Source organism: Lucilia cuprina, chromosome 6 (genome assembly GCF_022045245.1).
Source record: "Lucilia cuprina isolate Lc7/37 chromosome 6, ASM2204524v1, whole genome shotgun sequence".
Taxonomy (NCBI): Eukaryota; Metazoa; Arthropoda; class Insecta; order Diptera; family Calliphoridae; genus Lucilia; species Lucilia cuprina.
In genome coordinates this window covers 3,117,742-3,141,212 of record NC_060954.1, presented here as the reverse complement: position 1 = coordinate 3,141,212, position 23,471 = coordinate 3,117,742, and the positions used below count along the sequence as shown (strand labels likewise).

The 23,471-nt window shown below is 31.9% G+C and overlaps 5 protein-coding genes across 6 annotated transcripts in view; 1 reads left to right on the top strand and 4 right to left on the bottom strand.

The window, feature by feature from the left end:
* Window positions 1–567: 567 nt before the first annotated feature.
* Window positions 568–4,635, bottom strand: LOC111686019 (serine-rich adhesin for platelets). Its single transcript, XM_023448317.2, has 3 exons — window positions 3,968–4,635; window positions 1,922–3,578; window positions 568–1,506 (listed from the first exon to the last, which is right to left on the bottom strand). Exons 1-3 carry the CDS (start codon window positions 4,441–4,443, stop codon window positions 679–681), a joined length of 2,961 nt encoding a protein of 986 aa, XP_023304085.2. The 5' UTR covers window positions 4,444–4,635; the 3' UTR covers window positions 568–678.
* Window positions 4,636–5,187: 552 nt separating this feature from the next.
* Window positions 5,188–7,745, top strand: LOC111686027 (sister chromatid cohesion protein DCC1). The gene is made up of 7 exons (XM_023448325.2): window positions 5,188–5,342; window positions 5,413–5,494; window positions 5,552–6,442; window positions 6,507–6,670; window positions 6,744–6,844; window positions 7,042–7,405; window positions 7,470–7,745. Exons 1-5 carry the CDS (start codon window positions 5,302–5,304, stop codon window positions 6,841–6,843), a joined length of 1,278 nt encoding a protein of 425 aa, XP_023304093.1. The 5' UTR covers window positions 5,188–5,301; the 3' UTR covers window position 6,844; window positions 7,042–7,405; window positions 7,470–7,745.
* On the bottom strand, window positions 6,787–9,989 carry LOC111686026 (ATP-dependent RNA helicase DDX24). The gene is made up of 9 exons (XM_023448324.2): window positions 9,718–9,989; window positions 9,185–9,658; window positions 8,338–9,121; window positions 8,157–8,276; window positions 7,780–8,096; window positions 7,582–7,717; window positions 7,331–7,514; window positions 7,114–7,242; window positions 6,787–7,049 (listed from the first exon to the last, which is right to left on the bottom strand). Exons 1-9 carry the CDS (start codon window positions 9,919–9,921, stop codon window positions 6,905–6,907), a joined length of 2,493 nt encoding a protein of 830 aa, XP_023304092.2. The 5' UTR covers window positions 9,922–9,989; the 3' UTR covers window positions 6,787–6,904.
* Window positions 9,990–10,463: 474 nt separating this feature from the next.
* On the bottom strand, window positions 10,464–12,855 carry LOC111686028 (phosphate carrier protein, mitochondrial). Of its 2 annotated transcripts, none has more exons than XM_023448326.2 (5): window positions 12,708–12,855; window positions 11,784–11,938; window positions 11,142–11,718; window positions 10,890–11,077; window positions 10,464–10,826 (listed from the first exon to the last, which is right to left on the bottom strand). In XM_023448326.2, the coding sequence occupies exons 2-5, from the start codon at window positions 11,923–11,925 to the stop codon at window positions 10,657–10,659; spliced, it is 1,077 nt and encodes a 358-aa protein (XP_023304094.2). In that variant the 5' UTR covers window positions 11,926–11,938; window positions 12,708–12,855; the 3' UTR covers window positions 10,464–10,656. The 2 variants fall into 2 exon arrangements, with proteins under 2 accessions (XP_023304094.2, XP_046811640.1); XM_046955684.1 differs by lacking the exon at window positions 12,708–12,855 and adding an exon at window positions 12,115–12,132.
* Window positions 12,856–15,335: 2,480 nt separating this feature from the next.
* Window positions 15,336–23,471, bottom strand: part of LOC111686017 (VWFA and cache domain-containing protein CG16868) — an 11,767-nt gene continuing 3,631 nt past the window's right edge. The window contains exons 2-6 of the mRNA XM_023448315.2: window positions 22,053–22,635; window positions 20,732–21,980; window positions 19,480–19,734; window positions 17,388–19,358; window positions 15,336–16,687 (exon numbers count right to left, since the gene is read on the bottom strand). Of these exons, the coding sequence (XP_023304083.2) occupies window positions 15,885–16,687; window positions 17,388–19,358; window positions 19,480–19,734; window positions 20,732–21,980; window positions 22,053–22,562 (4,788 nt within the window). The 5' untranslated portion in view covers window positions 22,563–22,635 and the 3' untranslated portion in view covers window positions 15,336–15,884. The remainder of the gene's footprint in view (window positions 16,688–17,387; window positions 19,359–19,479; window positions 19,735–20,731; window positions 21,981–22,052; window positions 22,636–23,471) is intronic.

The following is a 23,471-nucleotide window of genomic DNA, read 5'->3' as shown; positions in this document are numbered from 1 at the left end:
GAAAATTTATTAATTTTTTTCAATATTTTGTTATAATAATTTCTAATTGTTTTATTTTTTTTATAATTAATACCAAAAGCAATTTTTAAGCTATTTAAGATATGTTTTATAAAGTAATTGTTTTTTTTAGTTTTAATTTTTTATTAAAAAAATTGACCTAAAATTTAGTTATTTGCAAAAAATAAATAAAATAAACAACAAAACTTAAAAATTTTTAACAAAAGTTTATTTAAAATAAAATTTTTACTTAAATAAATATAAATTACAAAGAATTAAATAGAAATATTTTACAGCATTTTAAGAAAATTAAAAAAATATAATAATTAAAGCGTAGGTTTTTTTTTAAACACTTTTCTAAAATATTTTTTTTATAAAAACATTTTAAACGAGTTTTTTTTTTCTTTTAAGAGCAAATTATAACATTTTAGTTTTACAAATTAATTAATTTTTTAATAAAATTTCGTATCAAAAATTTTGTACTTAAAGAGCGAGTATTTTTTGTTTTTACAAATAAGCTTATAATTTAGTTAATAATAAAAACAAATTAAATTTATATTAAAGCTATTTTAACACAAACATTTAATTTCATCTAGCAACATAAAAAAATAAACATTTAACAAAATAAAATTTCTTTTAAAACTTTTCAACACTTTTTCATCAATAAGTTGTAAATGGGTTTTAAAAATCTGGCGTTTGATTTCTTTGTAAAACATTGTTAATTTTTAACTTTAAAGGAGAGAAATCGATTTTCTTAAATCTTGGCAAAGAAGCGAATTTTTTTGAGCCCATAGCCGCATTGGCGGCAGCTAAGTCATTACTGCTAACAGGCGATTCCAATTTAGTGGATTGTGTCATTAGATTTTTCTTATTCGTGCATTGGTTGTTGAGCTGTAAATGTTGCTGCAATTGTTGCTTAATGCGCATCGATTGTTTGGGTGCCAAGGTGGCATATTTATGCAATAATCTAGTGGCATCTTTTGAAGCCTGATAGCAATGTTCATATTCCAATTCAGCTCGCTCCAATTTGGCAATACCACTTTCTGCCGGTGGCGGTGTTTTAAGATAGTTTTTAGCTGCAGAATTTTCCATATTATTTGAGCTAGTGGAAGAGGACGTATCATCGAATTTAAAATCTATATTTTGTAATAAAGCTAATTGTAAAAGTTCATTGTGTAGCTTTTCTTTAAGCTGGGCGGTTTCGGTTATTTCTTTATAGGTCGTTTTTTCACCGATATTATTGTTATTGTGTGAATTGTTGTTGTTTAGTTGCAGTGACTTCTTATTGCTTAAGTTTACCGTATAAACGTTTTCGGAGATTTTTTGCGCATTAGCGGATTTTTTCGATTTTGTAGCGTTTAAGGCAGGAGAGCTAGTAGTTGTGGTGGATTTCTTGCGTTGGTCTAGGATTTTTTGAGGTGATGATATGTATAGGTTTTCTTTGCGTTCACGCTTCATTTTGATATTGACCAAATGTTTAATACCCATTGTGGTGGCGTTGGAAGATTTCTGCGAAAAAGGAATAAATAATGGGAATAGCAAATCAAATATTAGTAGGCAATGTTTGCTTATCTAACTATCTATCTATCTATCTATCTATCTATCTATCTATCTATCTATCTATCTATCGATCTATCGATCTATCGATCTATCGATCTATCTATCGATCTATCGATCTATCGATCTATCTATCTATCTATCTATCTATCTATCTATCTATCTATCTATCTATCTATCTATCTATCTATCTATCTATCTATCTATCTATCTATCTATCTATCTATCTATCTATCTATCTATCTATCTATCTATCTATCTATCTATCTATCTATCTATCTATCTATCTATCTATCTATCTATCTATCTATCTATCTATCTATCTATCTATCTATCTATCTATCTATCTACTAAAATATGCACTTACCTCCTTTTCCCCCGTTTTATGAGCTGTGGTGGGAGTAGTTTGTTTCGAAGGACTATTCGAACGTCTGCGCATCTTAACCGTATCACAGCTATTCGGATAATATGAGGGTATCTTGTCATCAATACTTATAATGGACTTTCTAGGTGTTTGATAGAAATTTTCCTGTTCCTCCAAGGTGCCAGGAGATGGCTTATCGGCCGGTGAATCGGTAGGTGTACTAGTACAGATATGAGCTGGTAAAGGTTGTTCCAACTCTTGGGCCGCTTTAATCGTCAAGAGATTTTCATACAAATTACCCGTAAAGTCACGACTTAAGGGAGGAGTATTTTCATGATTCCTTAAAACCACATCGCTGATATTTAGAGGAGAACCAGTTTGCATATTCTCATAAATGTTGCTTAAATCCGTTTCATTTACTGGTATGGGAGTTTTGCGCATAGGTACTTCATCGTAGTCACTCTCGTGGGCATTTGTTTTAGCTGCTCTTTGCATTAAAAGCGGCTTTTGTTGTAAGTCTTTATTCTCGGTTACCTGAGTATTAGAAGAGGTCGATGAGCTGGTAGAAGAACAATAGGAACCGGTAGAGTAACCTGAAGTAGTGGAAGAGGTGGTAGAGGAAGTGGTTGTTGTAGTGGTCTCTTGTCCATCCAATTTCTTACTTATTATAGGAGCCATAACACAATAGCCCGATAGTTCATCTTCCATAATAATTTTATTACGTATGAGTTTCTGTATGGAAGGCACAGCACCACTGGCTCCTACTAGATTAATGGAGGAAGTATTACAGGCTGAAAAATTAAAATTTTGAGGCAATTGTCCCGAAACATTTAAACTTTCCATAGAACCCGACTTGGCCTTCAAAGCCTGAAGTCTAGACATTACTAGCAAAGAAGTGGAGGCCGCTATGGCGGAATCATCTAAGCTTAAGGAGCTATAATTGTGTACAGCTCCAATTTCGCTAGAAAAATCCTCATCTGCATGTACTTCTAAATCGCTGGAGCTATTTAACTGCAATAAGGCGGCCACTTTATCTTCATCAAAGGTATCCAAGAAATTGATTTTGGACAAGTCCGGACTAGAGAAACTATTACGTTTGTTGGGTTTTGTACATGGAGGGGGACGCTTTAAAATCTCATTAGCATAAATAGGATGAAACTGTTCATTACTATCACTGCTACCACCATTTATGATATCCTCCATGGTACAAGTAGGTGTCTCACTAACACTTTCCGCTCTCTTTGATCGCCCCGAACCGAATATATTATCTAATACATTTTTATATTTTTTCTTTTTGGCCAATTCTGATTCAGGATTTGTATTAGAGCGTGGTATATCTCCCAGCAAGCCAAACGGATCTGATTCACAGGTATTGAGTCTTTTGCGATGTGCCGGTAGTGGTGGCAATGGAGGAGGACAATTTAAATGTTCCTCCATGATCGAGTGTATATTGGGCGAACAGGGTTTCATTTCCTCATATATGCCCGAGGCTATAGAGGTGCGTGACAGGCGCCGAGATAGACGAGGAGGAAAATTTCCCTCAAATATTTCTTCGTAGATTTCAGAGGCTCGCGAGACACGTCGCGACCAGTTGATGCTATTGTTCGCATCTGGTATTTGTGGCAAGGGACCCAAGGCCGAAAGGGCATCCTTGACGGCACTGAATTGAGGAGAGCAACAGAGAAGAAGTAGAAAGTTAGATGTGTTGATACAAATTTTTAACTTTGAAAATTTTCCTAATATCTGTCATTTTAAGAAAAATTAGTCATTTTCGCAAAAATTTAAATTTTTTTATAAAAATTCAAATTTTTACTTAAAATTTAAATTTTAATAAAATTCAAAATAATAAAAAATTCAATGTCTTTTATTAAAAATTTAATTGTTTTATATAAATAATAAAAAATGTAAAAATTCCAGAAAAAATATCTAAAATTATTAATAAAAATTAGATTTGAAACAAAATGTTATTTTTGATCTGACGTTACTGGTCCATAATGAGACCAGATGTTTGTCCTTTCATTACCATAAGAATGTAATTACTCAACTCACCTTAATTCTCTCTGCTTATCCTCTAACTTCACCTGCTCACCAAACAAACCTGAACCACGACTATTTCTACGCTGCTCGAGAAACACCTGCCGATATAGTTCCAAATTCTTAATCGATTTCTTAATCCATTTCATATGTTTGCGACATGCCATTTCCGTATCCAATGCAAAATAAATAAAACAATCACGACGATTGTGTGTCCAAAATAAACCATACGAATATTGCTTAGTGCGCGAGGTGGCCAAACTAATGGTCACACCCGGAACATTAATGGAAACACTTAGCTGAGACGATGCCTCTTCCTGTGGATTCTGAGGCAATGATTGAAAGTTTATGCGCAAAAAGCAGGGTAAACATTTAATAGCTTCAATTTTCACTTGACATTTTGTCCACGTTTTAAATTTTAAAGAATCTGGGCGTTTATCATAAATGTCCAGCTTAACATCCAGGCACATAGAAATTTCATTGAATTCCATGTTGTTTTGTGGGTTTAATTAATATAATTGCTTAATTTTAATAAAATTTTATTATAAATTTGTAATTTTTCTTATAAATTTAACATTTCTTTTGTAAAAAAAAACTGAATTATTTGCTTAAAAAATACTTATTGGTTTGGACTCAGTGAGTATCAGTAAAATTGTAGTGATGCATTTTGAAAAAAAAAGTTGTATGTACAACAACAATGTCAAAGGATTTCTCATATTCCTTGACACTCTGAGAGTGTAACAGTATTACCAGATGAGAGAGAAAAAACGCCTAAAAGGTAGGGTTCTAAAAATCACCTTTAAAATAAGCGAAAACCCGACTTTTTTCCACCAAAAGTCAAAGTAATTATTATTGTAGTTTAAAAATCGTTAATTTTGCTAATAAATTCGTATAAAGTAAAGAAAAACCGACTTTTTGTTACTTTTTTTTAAACCCCTACAGGCAACAGGTTACAAAATCATACCAAACACTTCCTAAAAGCAACTGTTTTTATTTAGTGCTGCATACTATAACCAAATAAAAGCACTTGACGTACAGAATGAAAAAATATAAAAGGAAATCTATTTTATGAGTTAAACTACAGTTTATTTTGTTTTATTTTTTATTGTCTTTATTTATATTATTATTTGTAGCAATTTGGTTGTTATTATGATATAAATAGTTCAACTTGGTTTTACTTGTATTTTCCTTCTATTCATTTTGGTTATAAAAAGCTTTTAGTTAAGCTAAAAAGCACTAATTAGGCATTAAGGCTTCAGTTAGTTTTTTTAGTTTTTTGGCGGGTTAAATTTGTGCTTGGCGTATGTTTTTTAGTGAATTTATTAAATTTGTTTTAAAAATTGTTTAAAATGGAAGAAGCTCCTATGGAGGTGGAGGATCACCACCATTTGTAAGTAAAATGTGTGAAATATTGAAGGAAAATAGAATTTCTTTAAAATGATATGAAATTTCTTTGCCAGATATGTGCGCACTCTGGACGATGTTAAAGGCATCATTAAACATGCCAAATTGGATGAACGTAATCTAACCCAGGTGACACAGGTAGGTTTTCTATAAAACTTCATATTTAAGTAGACATATAGAGTAATGACCCAGTAGGCCCTTTACTATCCCTCGGCTGATATAGTTAGTGATAATTTGAAACTTTTGGAGTTGGATGATCATATGTTGGGTCAAATACGTGATGGCCAAGTTTTGCAATTTAAGGGAGGCCTTAATGAAAAAGTGGTCTTATGTACAGATGAAAAAACTTATGATGTTAAGACTGCGGAAATTTCCAATAGTTTGTTACTGGTGCCGGATTTGAAATTTGGTGCCGCCACCAGTACTTCACCCTTAAAGAGTCCCCGTACGGCAAATAACACTTCGCTGGAAAGAAGTTTAAATGAAAGTGCCGATGACGACTTGGAAATAGAACGTAAATTGGAGCAACGCAAAATTTTGAAAATTTTCCATGAATATTTTGAATGTCGTGAGATTAAACCGAGATTTCGTAAAATGGGTGATTTACTACAATTGACCCGTTACTCTGGGCCGGAAAATGAAGAATGCATAGACCGCAAATTGTTATTTTCCTTTGAGCAATTGTTGGACACGGTGCAATGCAGTCGTAAAGAATTTATCGAAGGTTTAAGATTATACCGGGCCATAGAATATGAAGGCTGGATGCGTGTTTTAGAGTGTGAATATGAATACCGTATAGTTAATCTAATGGTGGGTCTAATAGCCGAAAACTCTTGGCCTCTAGATGAGGTGGAAAGAGAAGAAACCATTACAGCTTTAGATGGCATAGCTCCCAAACAAATAGTCGAGGGATTATTTGATTTGTATACAACAGAATCAAAAGGTAAAGATAATCGTTATACCTATAATGAGGAGCTGGTGGCGCGTATTGTGGCACAAAATATCCTACAGCCTGGCTTAAAGTTTAGAGTAGATGAGTTTTTAAGTACGTGGCAGGAAGCTTTACCCGAGGGCATGAAATGTGAGGTATATAAAAGCTTTATTAAAAAAAATATATTTGGATGTTTTTCAATTAATGTTGTTTTCGCAGGAAAAATATTTAAAAGGTTTGGGTATTTTTGATAAAGAAGGTGGCACTCCCTGCGTAAGATCTTTGTCGGAGGAGAATCTACCTTTAAATATACATGATCGCATGCGTTTGCTGTTTAAAACTAAAGCTAAATGGACCTTAGATGAAATTGAACCTTATATAGAGTCAGTATACAATATCAAAGCTTTCCTTGTTTCCTAAAATTTAAATACATATTTATTTTTTCTTAATCTTCAGATGTTTTACAACTCCTGTTTTATCAGTTTCCTCTTTAATGGCCAAACAGGCTAGATCTTTAATGGAGAATGGTGTACGTTATTATGTAGCTAAACATTAAGGTAATTTTTGTTTTTTTTTCAATTCAATTTTATATAAACTTTATTTATACATTTCTAAAATTATGAACTTTTCCTTTTTTTATTGCGCATTTTCTTGGCTTGCTTCATATCTTCAATGGCATCTTTCATAACCTTAACGGCACTTTGTGCTTCATCTATATTTTCACCCGACATGTCTGTCAATTGGGTATTAACAGAGGGATATCTATCAAAAGAAAAGATATTTAAAATCTTAACAAAAAACATTTTTTTTACAATCTTGGACTCACTTGAAACTAAAGCCTCTGGGGAATATTGGTGTGGATAGCAAAGTTTTCAATTCTGCTCTTACCGCATCCAATTGTACGCGATTACGTCTTTTTTCTATGATAAAAGGATCCTCATCTTGATCACTGCCCCTGTAGCAACAACAACAACAAAAACAACAATATTTATCAACAAAATAAAAAGAATCAAAAAGAAAAAATGCTATTTTGTAACACCTACTCATCATCATTGAAACCCTCTATCACCATATCCATTTCTTCAGCATGTTTTTTCATCCAACCTAATTCTGTTTGGGTACGTTTTAGTTTTAATTCTTGTTTATCTACTTCACGTGCTAAATTTACACGTTCCTTTACAGCATTTAAATAACGTTCCGATACCGGGAATAAAGGTAAATCTTCAGCTACAATGAAGTTATAAGCAAGTTAATAACAAAAGGTATGTTTAACATTTTTTTTAACATTTCATACTTCTCTCTAAAGTTTTATACAATTTAATGTAAGTTTTAACCTCTCCCGGTTCCATAAACATTACGGTTATACCATTTTTATTAGCTCTGGCCGTACGTCCCGATCTGTGGACATAATTTTCACTTGTACGCGGTACCTTTTAATAAATTTAAATTTGAAAAATTCGTTTATAAATTTATATATTTTTTTTGTTCTTACCTGATAATGTATAACATGCTCTACATTGGGTATATCTAAACCTCTGGCTGCCACATCGGTGGCTATTAGAAGACCACAGACATCATCTCTAAATCTTTCTAAATTCTTAAGACGTTGTTTTTGTATCATATTGGCATGTAGTGGCAAAGGATTACATTGCAATAAACCAAATAAAGTAGACAATCGTTTGACACAATCTATGGAATTGCAAAAAACTATAGTTCTACCAGGATGACGTTGTACAAAATAATACAAATAATAATCCTTGTGTTCCAAGGGACATATTAGGCGGCATTCCGTTAAAGTTTGAGCAGTTTCTAAAATTATATTCTTAACTTTTTATAATCTTTTTTTTTTTAAATTTGCATAAAACTTACGTTGAGAACTAGTGATATCCACAATTTTTGGTTGTGATATGCCCAATTCTTCTATAAAACTTTGTATCTTCATTTCGGAGGTTTGTTTAACAAATTTAGGTCTTTTGCCATAATTGCGTCCTTAAAAGTCAGAGGAATGTAAATTATGAAATGTCTTCTAATAACTTGCAATTTTACTTACTTTGCATATGTTCAGGCAAATCATGCACCAAAGTCAATGTGGCCGAAAAGATAAAGTTTTGTCTAGATTGTTTCTTTTCCTCATTTTCATTGATTACTCTTAGCAAAGTTCTTAACTCTTCAAAGTGTCCCTTTTCCACCATACGATCTGTCTCATCGATGGCTAAGAAACTAATATCTTCGATTTTACTTAAATGTTTATTACCCTGTTGATACAATTCCCATAAACGTCCTGGGGTGGCCACTACTATTTCTGGATGTTGATTTAACACACGTTCCTGTTTAGCCAAGGATAAACCTCCAAATATGGCTGCCACTTTAATGCCTGTATACTTGGCAGCTGCTACTAAATGGTCTTTAACTTGCACTGCCAATTCTCTGGTGGGTGTTAATACTAAAGCATATAAAGCTCCACCTTTTTCATCCCCAGACTCTTCTTCATCGGAATCATTAAATTCAGGCATATTATCAATCTCTAAATTTTGCTCCTCTTCCAATTCTTCTTTATTAAGTTCCTTGACATCAGTTTTCTTATTTTTAGCTTTAACCATAGGTTTTCTTATGCCAGTTCGTGCATTTTTTCTTTTCAATTCCATTATGCCCGTTAACATGGGTATACCAAAGGCTAAAGTTTTACCACTACCAGTCTCAGCAGCTCCCAGAATATCTTTTTTACCCAAAATCGCCGCAGCCAAGGTACGAGATTGAATTTCTGTGGGGGATTTGAAGCCTTTTTCGGCCAAAGCCTGCAGAATATTATGGGGAACACCTAGACCATTCCAGCCCTAACCATTCAAAAAATGAAATTTCATTTAAGTTTTCTTTTAAGTTAGCTTTAAACTACATACCTCTAAATCATCTATGCTAATAGCTTTGCTATCTACCAGCTCAGGAGCAGCATCTTCCTCCTCCTCCTCTTCCTCACTATCTTGTGACTTTAAATCCTCTTCATCCTCTGCAGAAGGAGGAGGTCTTAGCAACTTGAAACGGTCTTCTGTTTGTTTCTCTTTTTTGTTAGTTTTATCTTTAGCTTTCTGGGATTTCTTTTCCATATTTTTGTTTTCTTCTTTATTTTTGGATTGTTGTTTACTTTCTTTACGTTTTAGTTTACGTTGTTCTCTTTTTTCACGTCTTTTTTCCAATTTCCTACTCAAATAATCTTCTTTTTTGGCCTTTTTTCGACCAGCCTTATCATTAACTTCATTGTCACTCTCATCGGAACTTTCCTCCTCACTATTGTCTTCATCTGAGCCTACTTCTACTTTAGCTTTTTTAGAGCCCTTCTTACGTTCCATACGTTTCTCTTTGCGTGATAATTTGGGCTAAAAATTAAAAAAAAAGAAATTCAATGTAAATTTCCCAATATTTCTTGTGAACTCACCTTGGCTGTTCCTATTAGATTATTATCATAATCCTCTAAAACTTCCAGACCTATAAGACCCTCCAAACCCACACCATCTTCAGTTATAACACTACCTTTGATTTTAACCTTTTCCCATTTCTTTTCTGCGGCTTTTGCTGCTTCCTTTTTAACTTTAACACTGGGTGGCTTTATTTTAGAACTTTTCTGTTTATTTTGTACCATTTTATTTAACTTGTTTAAAATATTATTTAAATTTTTTAAAACTATGTTCCGGCACGTGTTTTCTTTGAATGAATGATTGAAAAAATGATTGTTTTGTTATGAATTCTCTTTTGTTGTTTTCTTCTTTGGGAAAAGAGAAAGAATAGAGTAAGAAAGAGAGAGAGAGAGAGAGAAAGAGAGAAGCAACTACAGTGTTGTATTATTTTAAACAGGGTTGTATTTTCAAATTAATCGTTAAATTTCAAAACGATTTGATAGTTTTCTGTTAAAAATACGTTATTTTGTTATTCAATATTATCTTTATTTTGTATATTTTATGATAATTTTGAAATTTGGTGAAAATTTAAAATTTCGTAAAGTTTTAGTGAAACTTTCATATTTTAGTGAAATTTAAAATTAAAGTGAAATTTAAAATTTAAGGGAAATTGAAATTTTAGTGAAATTATAAAAGTTTACATTTTTGAAAACTTTGGAATTTTGAACCAGGATCTTGACTTCTTAATACCCACCACTCATCATCATTTAAAAGATTCAAAACTTTATTCAGTTTTTAAATTTAGTTTTATCTTTATTATTTTGTCTTTGTTGATTCGTTTCTGTGTTTAAAGTTTTGAAATCGTTTTTTTTAACATTTACAATCAAATAATTCCAATATCCAGTTCTTTTTTGTTTTTGTAATACAACTATTAAATTATACTAATTTTGGATGTGATGCTAGAAATGTAAAAGCAACTTTTACTTGGCATCACCAGTAAGGCCCAACTTCTTTTTCAAGGATTCAGGCATTTCTGGTGGTGGTGGGCGGGGCATACGCAAATATACTTTAACAGCATCATAGATAAACCATTGGGCAGCAGTCAAGGTACCAATCATAACAATTCTGGGCACTAAACCACCCCACAAGCCTTTAAATAGAAAAGGAAATTTAAAAAATCTCTAACTTTAATAAGAAAATTGTGTGTTCTTACCAGACCAACCCAATTGTTTGGCTACATCAAAGGCCGAAGCACCCTTGGCTTGATTCAATTTAGATACAACGGTATCAGCTGGATGTGAGACAATGGCACAGAAAACACCAGCAATATAACCAGCAGCAAAGGTGGTTAACAATTGTTCACCTTTGGTGCATTCTGCACGTGGTTTGGGTACAACATATCTTAAAAATTATTTTCAAATTAGTTAAAGTTTAACAATTAAGGGATTTAAAAAAAAACACTTACTGGTATAACAATTCCAAAGTTCTTTCAAAGCAAGCAAACTTCATCATGGTATAGGGAATTTGACGCATCCACAAAGGCACCAAACCCTTATAGAAAGCACCAATACCTTCTTGAGCCGACATTTTAGGTAAAGCTTCTCTTAAGGTATTAGCAAAACCGGGTGTAGTTTGAATTTTAACCTTAGCTGCCTCCATGGGAGCCAAAGCAATATCAGCAAAGAATTCAGCTGAAGCAGAGGCGGCCAAATATAAACTGGTTCTATATAGATAGGAATTCTCTTCACCGATGGCATTTGAGTAAATAACTTTGAATACTTCATAAAGACCAAATTTGCATAGACCTTGCATGGAATAGCCGATAAAGGTGGGAGCCCAACCTCTTGACAAACCTGTTATACCATCTTCCTTTAAGGTAATACGGAAACCATTTAGAACACTCTTGTATTTGGCTGGATCGACTTGAAGACGACACTTAACTAAATCCAAAGGCACAACCATGGTATGGGTACTACCACAGGAAATGATACCACCCAAACCACATAAAGCGAAATACATATTGGAACCAAATTCACAGGAATCTAGGAATAATGAAAAATTTCATTTTTTTTTTGAAATCATAAGAATTTCGTACAAAACTAAATACCTCCTGAGGCAGCTGCAGCAGCTTGGATTTCATGATGTGGTGTTAGTTTAACATTTTCCACAGCTGGTTCACAGCAGGCTGTGGTAAAAGGTTTTTTGAAAGGAGAATTTTGGGCAGCCTCTATCAAAGAAGAGAACAACATCTTGTTGGGCTAGCTAAAAATTAAATAAAAAGAAAAATATTTATCAATCGGGAAATATCGAATCAGATATTTCCTTATACTTGATAATCAATTTATGTTTTCAATAATTTAAACAATTTAATTAAAAACTCTTCTAATCAAATGCTGCTAAAAGATCAAGTTCAAGTTCTATAATAATATACAATATACCACAATCGATCTTTTTTTAGGCCTATTAGGCACACAATGCATTCAATAGATTTTGAATTTTCCTTTTAGGTTATGTTATATTGTAATTTGCCAAAAATGATGTAACTTTTATCTCAATGTAATTTTTCACTGAAGGTCATTAACACTTTACAAATACTATGTTGCATTTAAATATCAAACAATTACGACACTCAAAATGTTTTAGTTTCTAAAATGCAATTATTCAATATTTTTGTTGTTTTGTTTTCATTTTAATTGAAAATCAAACTGTTACTTTTTTTTTTGAAAATTTAATGAAAAGTTTTATAAAATTTATTGAGTTTGCCAGATTTTCCTTGTATTTTTTTATTTTCTCCTTAAACGTGCCGTTTTTTTCATAATACCAAAAAAAGATCTTGTGATCAAATACTTGATATTTTGACATTTTTTATTGTCAATAATAAAGAATGGCGTTGCAATTTTTTTCCTTATATATTACATAACACTATTCTTATTAAATATTCTTTTTAAATATAATTTTAACTAAATTTAACCTTTTTAAAAATTTCTTAATTTATTTTTAAAACTTTTATATTTTCAAAACTTAAACTCACTTTTTGTTTTATTATAAATTATTTAAATAAAATTCTAACGAAATTTAACTTAATTAAGTAAAAATTTCGTTTTCTTGCTTTAGAATTATTTATTCTATTAGCGTATGTTACGCTTTCCTTAAACACCCAACAACTGAAATGATTTGAAATTCTTTTTATTAAAATTCTAATGAGAATTATTTTTTTTATTTATTTTCTTAATTGTAAATTTTGTAATTGTTAAAGAGAAAAAGTTTGCATAGAAAGCAATTCCTCTAAAAATTTCTGCAATCTCCGAGTGCAATGCATTGAAAATTATGCGTGAGTTTTATGTAATTTTAAAAATAAATTATTCATTAACATCGTCAAGACTACGACGACTGACGATGAAGGCCAATTTGAAAGTTTTTAGAGAAAAGAGATTTTCAATAATTTAGTAAAGAGATTTCATTTTTAAGAAAAAATACCATTTCTAGGGAAAAATTTGTTGAAATTTATGTTTTGATATAAAAACCTTTAGTAAATTTGTGAAATTTTTGTAGGAAATTAATGACTGACATGAAATTTATAGTATGGAGTATAGTCTAGTTTTCGATATCAGTCGACATTCATTTCTGATCCACCTGATCTATCAACTGTTCAACCTGAACATATTCTTGCATTTTTAAAATCGTTGAAATGGGTGTCTAATTAAGCACACACTTTGCTTTTCACTTCTATATTAGCTTTCGATATCTTCTCTATCTATTTCAGTTTATTAACACTATCATTGCTGTCTTTATCGCTTTTTTCATTTTCCGTATCTTATTTTCTTTCCAGATATTACAAGGGGACCTAATTGGACCCAAGTAAAGCTATACTCGTAGTGTACAGTCTGTATAACTTAACCTAGTCTAGTTTTTTGTATAGACTGTATTCTATAGTCTGGGCAAAAATCTAGTCTATAATCTGTACTATAGGGTGTCTTTCATCTAGACTATAATTCAGTCTAAAGACTAGATTGTAATCTTTAATGTAGACTATATTCTATTGTCTAGTCTTAAGTGAAGTCTACTCTCTGACTTTAGTCCAGACTATAAGTTATAGTATGGAATATAGTCAAGACTATTCAGGACTATAGTCTAGTCAAAAGCCTAGAATGAAGTCTGAACTATAGTCTAGTCATAAGCCTAGAATGAAGTCTGAACTATAGTCTAGTATACAATCTGGACTATAGTAGAAAATATAGTGTGAAATATAGACTAATGTGTGGAGTATAATCTAGCCTTAGGTATAGTTTTTTTTCTGGATTATAGTCATGACTATAATTTATATACATGGATATAGTCGAGAATATTCTGGACTAGTCAGAAGTCTAGATTGAAGTCTATTCAATAGTCTGAACTATAGTCTAGTCTACAATCTAGTCTAGTCTACAATCTGGACTATAGTAGAATATATAGTGTGAACTATAGTCTTATGTCTGAACTTTATTCTGGAATATATTCAGGACTATTCTGTACTAAAGTCTAGCTTTAAGTCTACATTACAGTCTAGTCTTTAGTCTGGTCTATAGTCTAAAATATAGTCTAGTCTACAATCTGAACTATAGTCTTATGTCTACACTATAGTATATTCTATAATCTGGACTATAGTCTAGTCTACAATGTGGACTATAGTCTAGTCTACAATGTGGACTATAGTCGTGTCTATAATTTGATCTATAGTTTAGTATACAGTATGAACTATTGTATACTCTTAATGTTTGAACTATAGTCTAGACTTAATACTAGACATTGCTGTCTAGTCTATGTCTATATTCTAAACTATAGTTTATTCTAGTATCTTCACTATAGCCTAACGTCTATACTGTAGCATATTCCATAATCTGGACTATTGTCTAGACTATAATCTAGACTATAGCCTAGTCTATAATCTGGCCTATAGTCTAGTCTACAATCTGGACTATAGTCGTGTTTATAATTTGAACTATAGTCTAGTATAGTATGAACTATTGTATAGTCTATAGTCTTCACTATAATTCAGTCTGTTGTCCGGATTTTGCTCTAGTCTAAAGCCATTACTAAACTATAGTTTAAAGCCGGGACTGTAGTTTATGCTATAGTTTTATTGCAGTATAGTTTATAATCTGGACACTAGTATAGTATAGTATGGATTGTAGTTATCCTATAGTCTGGACTATAATCTAGTCCATAGTGTAGTGTAAAAACTGGATTGTAGTCTAGTCTACAATCTGGGCTATAGTATAGTCTTTAGTCCGTATTACAGTTTAGTCTGTATTCCCTACGATGGCCTATAATCTTGACTAATCTATTCTACAGTCTGGACTATAGTCTATAGACTTTGGTCTAGTTTGTATAGTCTGGACTGTTTTTTCGTCTGTAGTTTGGACTATAGTCTAGTTTGTATCCTCGACTATAATGGAGTCTACAGTCTATACAATAATCTAGTCTATAGTCTGGACTATATCCAATTTAAGTCAAGTCTACAGTAAAGTCTAAGATTATAGCATAGTCTGTTTCTTTATAAAATTACATATACATTTTTCTAAAAATTCCTTTAAAAATGTTTTAATTCTACAAAATGTATCGCAAAATTTGCCAAAATCTTATTAAAATAAATGCAAGTTTTTATTCTTTTTATAAATATTAAACATTTTATTGTTGTTAATCTTTATTTATAATTATTTATTATAATCATAGTAGTATACAAAAGTGTAATTTTGTTTTTTGTTTTGTTTCTTTTGATTTGTTTCCTTTATAAAGCATTAATAATTGGAAATAAGTACTTAAATATTTTCTTTGCATTTCTTTTTTTATAAAATAAATCTATTTTGCTGCAAAATATATCTAAAAAAATACAATAATACTCACAAATAATATAAATCAAATTGAACTTAATTATAAAACTGCATTTAAATGCAATGTTCTTTTCTGTTTTCTCTATTTCACAAACATTATTCTTTTTTTTCTTTATCTCAATAGTTAAACTATTAAAAAATACACTTAAAATGGAAAACACATTTTTTTCTTCATTAAACTTAACTAATATAACTTATAAACTAATATTGGCAATCAAATGAAGGTGGAATTATATTTTTAAATTTGTTATTCAACTCGTATATATATGTATGTATGTCTGTTTGTTTGTATATATAAAAAAAATTCTTAATCTCCTTTAAATTATTACAAATTATGGCTATGATTCGGAAGTTTCCATATGTCTATGTACTGTAACAGGTGCTAGTATTAAATGTGTGGCTCCTGCAACATTTGTAGCATCATCGTTGTGTTGATGATGATTATGATGATGCAAAGGAATTGTTGTTTGTTCATAAACCCTACTGGGTGATTGATATTTTTTGGGTGAAGTTAAATTATAACGTGAATCCTTTGAGGGAAAACTATTATAATGTGATTGTTGTTGTTGTTGTTGCCTATTGGTAGGTGATGATATGGAAGTTGATATGGACATAGTATCCGATTTACTATGTCTTTTATCGTTAAGCAAGAGAGGCTCAGCTAGTGTAAAACACTGATGATCTGAAGAATCTTCATGTGGTGTCATGGTAGAGTAACCATGATCTGATTCTCCATTGGGAGGACGTCTATAACTGCTACCTGTACTCATGTGATAGGGTGATATATCGGCTGCATTCATAAGATTTCGTTGAGCAGCAGCATGATCATATCCACCCGCATTAGGACCTCCGGGAGGATCATCATGTGCTTGACAATCATCAAAATTAAAACGTGACAAAGGAAGACCATAATTTTCCTCTTGCATAGAGTCCATATAGAATTGCTCTTGCGAGGAGGTGTCAACATTTTGCCGATAACAATAGATGGCGAAACCAATGACTATGGCTAAGACAATAATGGCACCACCAACCGGACCAAACGCAGAATAGGTAGTGGGCTTTTGGGAGGGGTTATAGCCATGGGCGGCTAAGAGATCAGCATCATCTAAATCGCCATAAGGTGAAAGACCAGCTAAGACTCCTGGGGAAAAGATTAAAGGGAATATTATAAACATATTATATAAAAGTTTTGGTTAAATTCTAGTGCAGTTCTAGTTCAGTTCTGGTTTAGTTCTTGTTCAGTTCTAGTTCAGTTCTAGTTCAGTTCTAGTTCAGTTCTAGTTCAGTTCTAGTTCAGTTCTAGTTCAGTTCTAGTTCAGTTCTAGTTCAGTTCTAGTTCAGTTCTAGTTCAGTTCTAGTTCAGTTCTAGTTCAGTTCTAGTTCAATTCTAGTTCAGTTCTAGTTCAGTTCTAGTTCAGTTCTAGTTCAGTTCTAGTTCAGTTCTAGTTCAGTTCTAGTTCAGTTCTAGTTCAGTTCTAGTTCAGTTCTAGTTCAGTTCTAGTTCAGTTCTAGTTCAGTTCTAGTTCAGTTCTAGTTCAGTTCTAGTTCAGTTCTAGTTCAGTTCTAGTTCAGTTCTAGTTCAGTTCTAGTTCAGTTCTAGTTCAGTTCTAGTTCAGTTCTAGTTCAGTTCTAGTTCAGTTCTAGTTCAGTTCTAGTTCAGTTCTAGTTCAGTTCTAGTTCAGTTCTAGTTCAGTTCTAGTTCAGTTCTAGTTCAGTTCTAGTTCAGTTTTAGTTCAGTTCAAGTTCAGTTTTAGTTCAGTTCTAGTTCAGTTCTAGTTCAATTCATATTCAGTTTTAGTCCAGTTTTATTCTTATTCTACTTCAGTTCTAAAAAAACTCACCATTAAAACATGCCGATTGTGCACTACAAAAAGCTGCAGCAAAGCCATTACCATCCACATCCTGTTGACACCATTCACAACCCATTACTGCCAAACAGTCCCTCTGCGTACCAAAAACATCACAATTAATATTCACACAAGATCCCAATAAAACATTTTCCTGTTGCAATAAAATTTGTGGCTCAGCCACATAGGGCTCATAGGGAGGCTCACAGTAATCATATTGATAAGTGATATTTAAATAAGATAAATGTTCTTTGTTAGCATTATCTTCCTCCTCCTCTAGAGATTGCATTAGAGGCATAGGACATTCACAGGGACACTCACAGTCTGATTGATCCATACGCTTACAATTCAAACACTGACGATCTATGGTACTGCAGGGACAAAAAGCACCCCCATCACAGGTGGAATTAAGCACTGCGGCAAAGATATTGCTGCCTTTAAGTAAAGCTATGGCATATTTGGTTCTTTCACCATGCACCACATTGGTTAAGATTTCATTGAGGGAAGTATTAAAAATATAATAACGTTGTAGGGTACGATTTTGATAATTAGCACAGGCTAGTTTACGTACTAGATTTTTATGATTTAAAATATCATTAGCCAAATAGGATTCTTTATGTGTCAAATGTTCATGTGGTCTTCTTTGATTTTTTGTAGAAGATTTCGGCTCTAACATAGAAGGATGGGCTATAAGATAACCCTCATTTTCAAATAGCAGACATTTGATGTTATGCATTTGACAGAGAGGCGTAGAATCTAGAATGATTTTATAGAAATAGGCATAGGGTAAATCTAAAGCCACTATTGCCACTGGCTGATCACGTTCTATGGAATGTAAAGCATTTGATTTACCCTCAAATATGGTATGAGCAATAGTTATTATGTAACCAGAACCAGCAGCATCTAAATAAGGTTCTGTGGTTATTATTTTGCCAGGATGTTGTATAGCCTTTCGATACCAGGGTCTTTGTGAAGGATCATAGTTGTTGTTGAGTAGACAGCCGGGAAAAACCTGTAATACCCCATTAACAGAGGCTATATAACGACGTATTATATAGTTCCTTAAAGAACCACGGGCATCTTGATGTCTTTTCTTCAAATGTTGCATGGCATTGTAGAGAGCATTTACTTCTTGTCGTATTTGAGGCCTTAAGCCAGGATTGGCTAGCAAACCAGTGGTATCCTTTAAATAAGCCATTATACTTTCTACGGTATGCAGTTGGGATTGTGAAGAACTCATACGATTGTTGTGCAAGAAAGTGAAAGGTGATTCAAAAGCCAAAGAACTTAAAAATAAAGTGGCTGCATCCATGGTAGCTATTTGCCTAAAATAACGACATAGATTGGCAGTGTCTCTAGGTGGTAATAAATCCAAACGATGATATAGTAAATCTAAACTAGTGTAATATTCCTCATAATCCTCTGAATGATGATATAAAGGAATATTGTTTTTCGAAGAAAAATGTTTTAAAGTCAAAGGCAATGCGGCTGGTAAAGGCGATATAACTTGTTTTATTTCTTTAGTTATTGCTGGTTCCTCATATTTCCTGGTATTAACCAGACATAATATATAAATACCCAATATATTATGCCATTGATATGTCCTTAGATACTTTTCCTGTTTGCGATTTTTAGTTAAATATATACTCGTCGATAGATTGCCATTTTCTTGTGTTAATATTTTTTGTCTGATTTCTGAAAAATCGGTGGAATTTTCCAAATATTGTATATCAACCGGAAAAGGAGTTTGATTTTGTGTAAAAGGTCTAGGAAATGCCGGGTGGGCTAAAGTATTGCCATCAGCTTCGATTAGGAATGCATAGGAATACTCATTTTTACTATTCATAGAGAATTGTTGTTGTTGCTGTTGATAGCTAATAATATCTTCTATCAGATCGGATAAATATAAATCCACACCTACCACGCCGAAAGGTAATACAACGTGTGTAAGGGAGACAATAGAATCTGGAAAAGAAAGAAATTATTAATAAAATTATATACAAATCAATTACTGTAGATTAAATAAAGAATAGAGAAGCCCATGAACTTATAGTTCTGTTTACATATGATTTATTAGTTTCAATACCTCTACTATTCGCTTCCACTATGGGTGTGTGCACTTGCCAAGTCTTCTGTATGTGAGGCTCTTGAAAATCCTTAGCAAATATGGCAGTGGCCGCCTGAATTATTACATCCTGTTGAGTTTTTGTCAGCATAAACAGCTTGCCCGATAAGGTATGTTCTGGTTTATACCAATCCTTGGTGTCTATATCATATTTTGTATAATTTTGTGAGGAAATTTCCGTAAGAAATTGTTTTTCATACATAATGCGTTTTTCATCTGGAATAGAAATGAAAATTTTATGAAAAAATTCCTTGATTTTCTTTTTCTATAAAAAATCTTTCATTATTAAAGAAGCGCAAAGGTTTCTAAAGAAAACTAAAATGTTTTCTAAAGAAAACTCATCGATCATGAACAAGTTGGCAAAATTTGCTCTAGAAAAATCATCGATCTCTAAGTGATCGAATACTTTTTTGTAGAAAACTCATCGATCACTAAATGATCGAAAATTGTCCTATAGAAAACTTAACAACATGATTGATGAAAACTTATTAATCACTAAAGATATAGGTATTTATAGAAAACTTATTGATCACGAATATGTTGGAAAAGTTTGCTCTTGAAAAATCATCGATCACTAAGTGATCGAATACTTTTCTGTAGAAAACTTAGCGATCTCTAAATGATCGAAAATTGTCCTATAGCAAACGCAACAAATTTATCGATGAAAATTCATTAATCACTACACATATAGTTATTTATAGAAAACTTCTGGATCTCGAATATATTGCCAAAATTTTCTCAAGAAAAATCATCGATCAATAAGTGATCGAATACTTTTCTGTAGAAAACTCATCGATCACTAAATGATCGAAAACTGTCCTATAGAAAACTCAACAAAATTATCGATGAAAACTCTTTAATCACTAAGTTTTAATCACTATTTCTAGAAAACTTATCGATCGCAAAATGATCGAACATATTTTTATACAAAATTCTCATTTATTGTAAAATGATCACAAAGTTTTTTAAAGAGAACTCATCGATCATAAAAATTATCGAAAATTCTTTTATAAAACACTCAACGATCACAAACGTTCATTGATCACTTAAAGATCGTACTTACAGTTATTTATAAAAAAATTTGTCGATCACAAAATGGTCGAAATTTTTATTTCAATAAAAAATCTCTTTGATCCTAAAATGATGGAAACGTTTTCTATAGACAACTTACAGCGATCGCGAGGATCACTTCTTGCTGCACGTTTCTACTTACCCAATACAACTCCACAAGCATTTATTACAATCGGTTTTTGTAATGACCTTTGACCCTTGGCCATAACATTCAAAACATGACGAGAATCCGAAAAATTTATTAACAAACCCCGCGTTATATAAACAAATTCTATGGGATTTTGAGAGCTAATCAAACTAGCATTCTGAAGACGTGAAATCATGCGAAACGAATACTCAAAACCCAAAGAATGATTAGTTAAAGCACGACTTAAAGTCAAGCTATTAATATAATTTAAAATTTCCTCTTTACGTTCACGGGTAGTAGCATATAAGCCATTAGCAGCATCATAGGAAGAAGCCTCCAATAAAAGCATATTTTCTATTTCATCAGAAACACAAACCAAAGATAACAAATCATTGGGTGTTAATAATTGTAAAATATTTGATATGTATGTTTTAGCCAATTCCAAAAGTTCACCACTCATTGCTGAACCTACATCCAATAACAGGAAGACATATTTATTTTGTATGGCCGAGGTGTAAAGATAACGAAAATGTAAATCATTATAGAATTTCATATAAGAATCACTGGCATCATCACTGCGTGAAAGAAAGTAAATATGTTTTATATGATTCCCTATATATTTGGGATTATTATTTTTATATTTCTCCATATTCCAGGGAGTTTTTAAATCATTTTTGAGCAAAGATTGTTTTAGGGATTTGATTTTTTCCTTTATATAAGCATTGGCCTCCAAAGTTAATTCATTATTTTCATTGAGCAGCGATGTATCAATATAGTTGCGTCTGGTTTGCATAAAATCAGTCTTATCATAATTAAGTATTTGTATTTGTTGTTTATTATAACTTTCCGTGGCTGCATCATAAGTGGAAGAATCTTTTTCATAACAGGATTGTATAAAAGTATTAAGATATAATGGTTTCGTATGAGAACTCAAAGGTTTTTCTATATCATTTAATTCCATATCAAATTCTGGTTCCACCTCACTATCCTGCAATTCCTCATCATCTTCATCATCTAAATCTTCTTCATATTCATTGGTAAATTGCATAATTTGTGTGATGTTAGTTTGAAAATAATCTCTTAACTCTTGCACCACATGTAAAGCCTTTTCCAACTTCAAAGCCAAACGTTTGCTGAAATATAACAAATCTTGTTGCATTTTATTATCAACTGAATCCATCACAGATTTGTCATTAGTTTGAGCAAGACTTCTATTGAAAGCCAAGTTAGCCGATGAAGAAAAATGCATAGAATCAAAAATTTCCTTAAAAATTAAAAAAAGAACATTAAAATTTTTAATAAAATTTTTTAAAAATTTTCCTTCCTTCTTTCTCACCTGTATTTTGGCCACTCTCATTTCCACATTTCTCATATTCCTTAAACGTTCATCTATATTACGCAACAATTGTCTAACATTTTGCTGGCTATTGTAATTGCTATAGAAAGCATTAGCGGGTGTTTGTAAAAATTGTGTATTTACACCGCTAACTGATCCTCCAGCCGTTGCCAAAGCCTGTGTTATTATACTAGATGGCACCAATTCTATGCTGTTGTTATTATAAGGTAAAGGCACTTTCTGTGTTTGTTGTTTAACAATATTAACGGCTGGTATATTAAGGGCTGCTACTTTAGGTTCTCCTGCTGGCACCACTTTAAAGGAGACATCATCTTTTACTTGTTGTGGATAGTGTGTTTGAGTAGTTTGTATTAAAGGAACATTAGATTGTTGCTGTTGTAGTATATTATTTGTATTTGAATTAGTATTTTGTTGATAAGCCATACAAGTGTTTATGGCTAGGAAGGTCAACCATATACATGATTGACCGTTAAAGGACGTTATCAGCATAGTTTTTTTTTGTTGTTTAAGTGTTTTTCAGTTTCACATTTAAAACAGTTTCTTGTTTCTGTCAAAGGAATATCTGTAAGAAGTTTAAAAAGAATAAAAAATATGAATCAAACTTTCCTTATTTAACAGTAAACTTAACAAAATATTGTTTGTAAAACCAAGTTATTAGTTAAACGCACTTTCAGATAATGTTTTACTTAATTTGTTAGACAAAAACTTTAGCATTTGTCAAAAGCCTGCAATTATTTGTGTTTTTTAATTGCAAATAACTAATTAATTTTCTTTGCAATTATGTTTTTGTTTTTTTAAATGTTCACATCTGTCAAAGTGTCTGTCTATTTGTTTTTGAAGAATACCTAATCAGGGAGTGTCCAACACCAACAAATACGTTGTCGTCGTGTGCAGTAGATGTCTGTTTAAAAATAGTTGTTTTTTTAATGATTTGTTTATTAAATATTGCACAAGTTTTTTGTGTAAATTTATAAAGATTTTAAAATTTTGTTTATAAATTATTTCTGGATGAAATTCTCATCCAATTATAGGTCAATATCAGGGTTTCTTGTTATGAAACCCAAAATATCCTTTTTGTAAAACATGTGAGAAATAAATCCTTTTGTAGACTACTAAGTCAATGATAATTTAAACCCATGGGACGTAGTACACTTTTCATTCGTATTTGACCATAGCGTTTAACCCACATTAGATTGTCGAGTCATCTTTGTAAATCATGTAAGAAATATGATTATATGGAAGCTTTATAGACTATTCAGGCAGAGATTCTCACAGTTTTCCATGGGTTCGATCTATCTATCTTTTTATCTATCTATCTATCTATCTATCTATCTATCTATCTATCTATCTATCTATCTATCTATCTATCTATCTATCTATCTATCTATCTATCTATCT